General features: G+C 43.6%; 1 protein-coding gene across 1 annotated transcript; it reads left to right on the top strand.

The window, feature by feature from the left end:
- On the top strand, nt 4,853–8,305 carry LOC109840087 (interaptin). The gene is given in 4 exon segments (XM_020408595.1): nt 4,853–6,017; nt 6,019–6,161; nt 6,824–7,779; nt 7,874–8,305. Coding segments are annotated over 4 exon segments (2,250 nt in total). The 5' UTR covers nt 4,853–5,181; the 3' UTR covers nt 8,189–8,305.

The raw sequence follows: 9,343 nt of genomic DNA, 5'->3' as shown, positions 1-9,343 counted from the left end.
AGGCTCATATCGTGCAGGATGCCTTGATCCTTGCTATGGATAGCGATTCTGATTCTTGGGTCATCGACTCAGGAGCTTCTTTCCACGCCACTGCAAATAGGAAACTACTTCAGAACTATGTAGCAGGGGACTTTGGTAAAGTATACTTGGGGGATAATGAACCTTGCAATATTGTTGGAAAGGGCGACGTTCAGATACAGATAAAGGGCTCTAAGTGGAACTTGAAGAACGTGAGACACGTGCCGAAGCTGAAGAGGAATCTTGTTTCGGTGGGACAGCTTGGAGCAGAAGGCTACGTTTCGACATTCACCGGGGATTCGTGGAGGATCTCCAACGGTACGATGGTTGTTGCCAGAGGCAACAAAACGGGAACTCTCTACCTCACTTCACATGCGAGTGACACCCTCGCAATTGCAGCTGGCAAGGAGAGTACAGATCTGTGGCACAATAGGCTGGGGCACATGAGCGAGAAAGGGATGAAAATTCTACATTCACAAGGAAAGCTAACCGGGATCGACACCGTGGAAGTCGGGGTTTGTGAAGACTGCATCTTTGGGAAGCAGAAGAGGGTTAGTTTCCAGAAGGGTGGAAGGCCACCTAAGGCTCAGAAGCTAGAGTTGATTCATACAGATGTATGGGGCCCAGCCAGTGTGTCTTGGCTGTTCGAGATACTACGTCACCTTTATCGACGATCACTCGAGGAAGGTGTGGGTTTACTTCATGAAGCACAAGTCAGAGGTGTTCGAGATCTTCAAGAAGTGGAAGGCCATGGTCGAGAACGAGACAGAACTGAAGGTGAAGTGCTTGAGATCAGATAATGGTGGAGAATACGAGCTGGAGGAGTTCAAGAGGTTCTGTGCTACGAATGGGATTCGCTTAGAGAGGACTACTCCAGGGACGCCGCAGCAGAACGGCATTGCAGAGAGGATGAACAGGACCTTGACAGAGCGTGCGCGGAGCATGCGATTACATGCAGGTCTGCCTAAGACATTTTGGGCGGATGCGGAAATACTACAAAATAGAGAAGAGAGATTTTTGAGGGGTTTTTACATTTAATAATATTTATTTATATTTTCATTCAATTATGTGCAAACTAATCTAACAATAATTATTAATGGTATATTTATTCATGTAAAATAGATAATGAGGGTATAAAATTGTAATAAAATATGATTATCAGTCTTCTTTTGGCGGTTCGAGATACTACGTCACCTTTATCGACGATCACTCGAGGAAGGTGTGGGTTTACTTCATGAAGCACAAGTCAGAGGTGTTCGAGATCTTCAAGAAGTGGAAGGCCATGGTCGAGAACGAGACAGATCTGAAGGTGAAGTGCTTGAGATCAGATAATGGTGGAGAATACGAGCTGGAGGAGTTCAAGAGGTTCTGTGCTACGAATGGGATTCGCTTAGAGAGGACTACTCCAGGGACGCCGCAGCAGAACGGCATTGCAGAGAGGATGAACAGGACCTTGACAGAGCGTGCGCGGAGCATGCGATTACATGCAGGTCTGCCTAAGACATTTTGGGCGGATGCGGTGCATACGGCAGCATACCTTATTAATCACGGGCCATCAGTTCCATTAGATTTTGGGATTCCAGAGGAGGTTTGGAGTGGAAAGAAGATAAATCTCTCACACTTGCGGGTATTTGGTTGCGTGGCTTATGTTCATATCAGTGACCATGTCAGGGACAAGCTAGAAGCTAAGTCACAGAAGTGCACATTCATTGGATACGGCATTGATGAGTTCGGGTATCGCCTTTGGGATGAGAAGAACAGGAAGATCATCAGGAGCCGGGATGTGATATTCAATGAGGAGGTGATGTACAAGGACAGGGACAATGCCAAGGATAGCCAAAGCAGTGGGAGCAGCACTACGGATACAGGTGGATCCGAGTACATGGATTTGGAGGAACTTCCAGATGGGGGCGACGATGTCAGTTCTGACCGTAGAACGGAGGAGACTACAGGTGCAGAAGCTACTACCCAGGGCGTGGAGCCTAGGAGGTCATCTAGGGTACCCAAACCAAATCCCAAATACCTCTCGTCACTTGATTATCTACTCTTAACAGATAGCGGAGAGCCGGAGTGTTATGAAGAGGCAGTGCAAGTGAGTGAATCTCAGCAGTGGGAGCATGCGATGCAGGAGGAGATGGATTCTCTACTCACTAATGAGACATGGGAGTTAGCCCAGCTACCTGCACAGAAGAAAGCCTTGCACAATAAATGGGTCTACCGGGTCAAGCAGGAGAGTGATGGAAGCAAGAGATTCAAGGCCAGATTAGTAGTGAAAGGGTTTCAACAGCGGGAAGGAGTGGACTACACGGAGATATTTTCCCCTGTTGTGAAACTCACAACCATCAGAGTGGTGTTGAGTTTGGTAGCTGCAGAAGACCTCTTCCTTGAGCAGTTAGATGTGAAGACTGCCTTTCTTCATGGTGACTTGGATGAAGAAATCTACATGAAGCAGCCTGTTGGCTTCATTGAAGAAGGAAAGGAAGAGATGGTGTGCAAGCTCAAGAAGAGCTTATATGGTTTGAAACAGGCTCCGAGACAGTGGTATAAGAAGTTTGATAACTTCATGCAGAACAATGGCTACAGAAGATGCAATTCGGATCATTGCTGTTATTTCAAAAGGTTCGAGTCCAGCTTCATTATTTTGTTATTATATGTTGATGACATGTTGGTAGCAGGACCGTGTTTAGAAGAGATAAACAGTTTGAAGAGGCAGCTAGCAAAGGAATTTGCAATGAAGGATCTGGGTGCAGCGAAGCAGATTCTAGGGATGCGAATCAGTAGGGATGAAGCTGAAGGGACATTGAGTTTGAGCCAAGCTGAATACATTGAGAAGGTACTTCAGAGGTTCAACATGCAGAATGCTAAAGTTGTTAGCACACCCCTTGGAAGTCAGTTCAAGTTATCTGAGGAGCAATCGCCTAAGACAGATGCAGATAGAGAGCATATGAGCAGGGTGCCATATTCTTCAGCCATTGGGAGTCTCATGTACGCGATGGTTTGCACGAGGCCGGACATCGCCCATGCAGTGGGAGTTGTGAGCAGATTTGCAAGCAATCCAGGAAAGCAGCATTGGGAGGCCGTAAAGTGGATAATGCGGTACTTGAGGGGAACAACGAACAAGCCACTATGTTTCAGGAGGAAGGAGTTGGTGCTGCAGGGATACGTGGATGCGGACTTCGCCGGTGATCATGATACGAGGCGAAGCACCACGGGGTATGTTTATACCTTAGCGTCGACAGCAGTGAGCTGGGTCTCACGTCTGCAGAAGATTGTGACTTTGTCTACAACCGAGGCTGAGTATGTCGCGGTGACTGAAGCAAGCAAGGAGATGATCTGGTTGAACGGGTGCTTGGAAGAGTTGGATCTGAAGCAAGGGAGAGGAGTTCTTTATTGTGATAGCCAGAGCGCTATACATCTTGCCAAGAATCCAGTATATCATGCCAGAACGAAGCACATCGACGTTAAATACCATTTTATACGCTCGCTGATCGAGGACGGAAAGTTGCACTTAATGAAGATTTTGGGGAGTCAAAATCCGGCGGACATGTTGACGAAGGCAGTCACCATTGAGAAACTGGAGTTGTGCGCAACTTCAGTTGGCCTTCACGAGTAGAAGACGAAGGCGGAGCCACACTACGAGGATCGGCGCGATCGTCCGGGATGTTGATTGAAGAAAGAATTTTTCGGGGGAAAAGATACATGCGAAGAAGGGGAGAGTTCGGGTGAGCTCGTTGATGACGCTTTGGTCTCCAAGTGGGAGATTGTTAGTCTAAGTGTGTAGACCCAAAGCTGCAATCGAAAAGACGAAGAAAACAGTCAGAAGACTGTGCGGTCGACCGCAGTGGCAGAGCCGGTCGACCGCGTGCACTGCAGGAGACTGAGAAGAAGTTTTCGCTCTGGCCGGTCGACCGGCGTGGTCGCTGCGGTCGACCGATATCGTGCACAAGACCCTGTAGGATTTCGTCGTTCTGACCGGTCGACCGACCTTGGCAAAGCGGTCGACCGCGACGCAGATTCGCTGTTTCCTATTTTATCTAGGAATCCTGTTCTGCTGGGGTTTGTTATAAATACCCAAACGTTTTTAGGGTTTGTAAGACATCAAAAAGAGAGCTTTTTGGCTGCAAAGAGAGAGAGAATCTCAGAGAGATTTACCCCTTGTTTGAGAGCTTGTATTTTCTTCTTCAATTAATAGAAAGATTGTGTGGTGTGGCTCCCGAGGACGTAGGCACGTTGCCGAACCTCGTTAAATCTGTGTGTTCGTCTCTTTTACTGTTTTTACAAGGTTAGATCTTTATTTGTGGTTTATTCCTACTTTCCTACTTTCAACACAAGGTCCGGAAGGGCAAGGGTTCGATTGATTGTTTCGAATCCCCAACAATGTTACCCACCAAATTGGAGAGTAAGAAGAGGAAAAAGAAAGAAAGGGAAAAAAACCCCTTTCACCTAAGGGCGCGTTTGGTTGTCTCTTTTAGAGGGGGAAATGGGTTGAAAGTCTGCAAAAAGTGTCAATTTTGACAGATTTTCTTGCAAAAACGCATGTTAAAACTAACATTTTTAACAGACTTTCCCCTTCCCGACAAACAAACAGCTTGCTTGGTGCGTGCGCCTTTCTTTTTCTCATCGCAGGCCACATTTTCTGTGCTCTCGATGTTAACCCCCAAAAAAAAAATTTAAATTAAATTAATTTAAATCCTCAGATCAAATCCCCCATTTACTGGTCCCCGCCAACACTGGGCCCCTACATATATGAACTGTGATTGCCCTTTTATCTTAGCCTTTTATGTTATATATAGCCTCTAGCAAACGGAACTGTGTCCTGTTTCCCAACCCAGCCAATCCAAAATAACAGCCTCAAAAGCCCCAGATTTCTCTTTGCTGCTGGAGCTGTTTTTGCATGAACTGATGGTTGAAAGCAGGTTTCAGTTACTACAAAGAAAGGAATCTTTTCCCATGATTTATTGCAGCTTTGTTCACCCAATTTGATTCCCTGCTGCCGTGCCTCGCACGTGCTCCTCCTCTCATGCTTTTCATCCCCTTAAGATTTTCTTTCTGGGTAAGCAAGCCACTCCCCTTATTAACTTAATCCATCAATAATTTACTTCCTTCGTGATTATTAAGTACTTCCAATTATTACTTCCTCAAAAAGAAATTAGCGGAGCGTCAATGGAAAATGTTAGAGAAGGCGGCCATCAAATTCCTTCGTGGGCTTTCGCCGGCCTTCATCTTCTATCGAGGTCGACGGAGCCCGAATTAGACCGCCGAGAGATAATCCTGTTGGGGAGCGCTCATCTCTTGGGCCTGCTCATTGACAAGGCCCAAGTGAGGAGAGATTCATGGGAAGAGAGAGTCAAAAGAGCAGAGAACGAATTAACCCAGATGAGATTGATCAGAGCTGAGGACGCCAAAGCCAATGAGAAAGTCGTCGGCATCTTCGCCTCCCATGAACAGAGCTGGATTGCCGAGAGGAAAAGCCTCAGGCTCCAGATCCGAGCTTTGACGACCCGATTGCAATCATTAACAGCCAAAAACGAAGAAACCGTGTCCAATTTGAGCTACAGACTAACCGAGGCTGAATGCGAGATCAAAGCCAAGGACGAGGTCATTACTACAGAGACAAAGAAGAAGGAAGAGTTATTGGAGAAACTGCAATTCACTAAGAAAGAAGTGCAGGAACTGAAAGAAGAGTTCGAGAAGGAAGAGAGGGATCACAGGTCGGCGATGGAGATGTCGAAGCGAGAGCTCGACCGAATGCTGGAGAGGAAGGAGGAAGCAGGGATGATGGTGGAGAAGCTATCGGATAAGATTGGGAAGTTGCGGGGGGATTTGGATCAAAAGGATAAAATGCTGTCGGCGATGTTGAGGAAATCGAAGCTCGACGCGGAGGAGAAGGGGATGCTGCTGAAGGAGGTGAAGATGTCCAAGGCGAAGAAGAAGCAGGCGGAGCTGGAGATGGAGAAGTGGAGGAATAAATGGGAGTCGAGACACAAGAGAGGGTCGAGCTGAGTCTTCGAAGAGTGTTCTGCTAGATTACTTTGAGTCGGAGAGGCAGAAGGAGCAGCGGTTTGCGGCCGAGGGGAAAGCGGAGACTGTGGTTGCGGCTGTCAAATGCTTGGACCAGTACTCCAGTGAAGGACCTAATGACGGTATGTCTTATTTCTCCGTATCGATGCTTATTTTCTGTTAATATTAACTAATGCTGAGAACTCAGTAGAATTCCTGGAACGTGCTTTAAAGCTAGAATTTTTTTAAGTTAATTTACTATTTGGGTTACTAAAAGAAGTAGGAAAGCTCTTGCGGTTGAAAATCTTTGTGCATAAGTTTCTTTATCAAATATCTAGAACATGATTTACATGATCCATATATTTTCCTTACATGCGTTTTACAATGAGTTTGGTTAAGAATAGCTAGAATAGCAAATGCATTTACAACATGATGTAGCTCACACTCATAAGAAACACTCTTCAGTTTAAGTGTAACACGGATCACCTTTGAAGTGTAAAACTCTTCAGAGTTGCAACAACAACAAAAACAAACATCAATATTAATTGAAGATTTAGTGTATAGTTAAAACATATGAAACTCCAACAAACTTCTTTCCAAGCACAATCTTGATATTTCTTCATTGGATGTATATAGATGACAAGTTAGATCAAGTGTATAGTTATTGCCAATAGAAGGATGTAAGATTTGATTGATTTCCTTTAAGAAGACAAGTACTACGAAGTTTGCACTGCGCGATCATAGAATTAGGCCATAGACGTTTAAGCAATTCAATAGTTGAATGATTTGAATTTCTTTGAAGCAGATATACATGACTTTCAGAACTTGAAAGATTGGGTACGGATGGAAACGGAGAAATATGCAACTATACTTGAGCAAAAGCATTTCACAGAGATTGAAGCATTCACGGAGCAGATGAGGCTCAAAGATGAGAAAATAGAAGCCTTCCGTTGGAGATTACTTAGCAGAGATATTGAATCAAAGCGGCTGCAGTCCCAAATTGAAGTGCTTGAAGAGAACTTATCGCAGTTGAGGGAGGAAAACTTCAAATTCGGAGCACTTTTGATGGACAAGGAAGAGGAAATAAAATCTCTGAAAGAAGAATTGAGTTGCTTCGTCCATTACTACCAGAGGAACTGTCTTAAAAATTACCCTACTTCTCAGGTTTGCGAAGCTCTGACTGAAGTGGATACTGCAATGAAGAAACAAAGGAATATGGAAGTGGATAGTGAAATGGTTAATGATATTGCAGCAATTAGTCCGACTGATTCAGCACTATCTGCAGATAACTCTGTGGATAATTCCATCATCTGCATTGATGAAATAACTTCAAAAGAAGCTCTTAGCTTAGATCCTTATGAACACGCAAAAAGCATTAGTTTGATCATTGATTCCCATAAAGAAGAGACGGAAGAAGAGAAAGTTGTGTCTATCGACTCAATTCATGCATCATCCGTGAACAACACACATAAACAAGCCCATGCTTTCACAAAGGAGTCATCCTCGAGAATTGACATCCAAGCTCTTGGAGTCTCCTACAAGATAAAAAGGTTGAAACAGCAATTAATTATGCTCGAGAAATTGGCTGGGGTGAAACAAATTATGATCGGTGACAACCCCTGCGCTAGCCCCAAAGATAAGAAAGTCGAAGACAACAAGCAGAACCTAAAAGGGATCACATTAGTCATTTACTTGATGAGTAAACAAGTAAAGAGATTTCAATCTCTTGAAGAAAAGGCCAATGACTTGTGCAGAAGGATGGTAACTATCTGCCCAACTTTTTTTTTTTTTTTTTGCTGCAAATTCTTAATGATAACGTCAATTAACTTTTACTTCCTTTGTTTTCCCCCCTCAGCATGAAAATACTGGAGGAGGGAGCGCGAAAGAGCAAAGTAGAGTTCTTGGAAATTTTCTCGAGGAGACATTTCAGCTGCAAAGGCTTGTGGTTGCAACTGGCCAGAAATTGATGGACATACAATTAAAGATAATGAGTAGTATCAATAGCAGTGACGGTGGTCTAGATGAATCTGTAGGATTCAATATGGAGCAGTTTGCAGATGTTATTGGGACTCTATTCAGAGACATACAGAGAGGTTTGGAAGTGAGAATAGCTAGGATAATTGGTGATCTTGAGGGGACGCTAGCTTGTGATGGGATTAGGCATATATGAGGCTAGAATGAGATGTACTATCATAGACTGGTAGTTTTCTTGAGTTCGTCTTTACAACCTTGTATCATACACAGATGAACCAAATGATAAATAATTTTTTCCTTTTTCTGTGAGTAATGGGATGGTCTGAACTTCTGTTATTCCTTCATGAGTTAAGATTGTAATTAAATAAAGCTAGAATTTCTTTGGATGTATAATCTCCAAAGATTACTATTTTGTCTTTTCCCCAAAATTTTATTATTTACACGTAAATCCTTCATTAAAAAAGATACGCCAGGAACATTTACGCGCACTAAGTTCGTGCGCATGCATATGTTGAATTTGGATAAATACTACTTTTCTGTGATTTAGAACAACTCAGAAGCACTAATGTATAGATTGCTATAGCCAAACCAATTATTTAAATTACATGCAACAATCTGAAGTCTTTCGAGCGTTCTAAAAATAAAAATAAAACTTCATGGATGCTTACACGAACCTTAATTAAGGGGTGGGTGGTTAGGCCTAACCCTACCAACCAAAAACTTTACAGTAGTCAGCACCCCGAAATAGTTTGATCAGACTAGAGTAGGAATCATCAATCACCAAACTGTGGTGCCAATTAAACACCAGAATATGAATATATATCTTTTTCCATGACATTTCCTTAGATGGATGATCAATTTAGTACTTACCAACATCAACTACAACTACACTTGAGACAAATTGCCTCAATGCAAAGTAAAGCTCGACAAGCCATACGTGTTCGTCTAGGAAACAGAGAAGTTTTATTGAACTTGTCAATGGGAATAGATAGGTAATTGTTGACTTTAGTTGAAGATGACTCAAATGCAGATCAGTTTTGTTGCTTGTGTTTGAGGGGAAAGTCGTGTGTTGGATGAGAAACAGAATTGTTGTGCGCAGCGGAACTCTAATCACACGAACAAGAACGAGATAGATCACAACTAAACACAAGCACAAATCACAATCTCAGCAAGACAACGAATTTTACGTGGTTCGGCAAGTTGCCTACGTCCACGGGGCAAGGAGGGGGGATTCTTACTATTAGAGATGAAGAGAATACAAAATAGGGTTACAAAATCACTCAAAACCCTAAAACAAAGCTCTCTAAATCCCTCACTAATCTCCCACAATTGGATGCAACAATCCTCTCTC

The sequence above is a fragment of the Asparagus officinalis genome, chromosome 5 (genome assembly GCF_001876935.1).
Source record: "Asparagus officinalis chromosome 5, Aspof.V1, whole genome shotgun sequence".
Classification (NCBI taxonomy): domain Eukaryota; kingdom Viridiplantae; phylum Streptophyta; class Magnoliopsida; order Asparagales; family Asparagaceae; genus Asparagus; species Asparagus officinalis.
The sequence above is the reverse complement of the archived record's forward strand: the minus strand, read 5'-3'. Positions and strand labels throughout refer to the sequence as shown.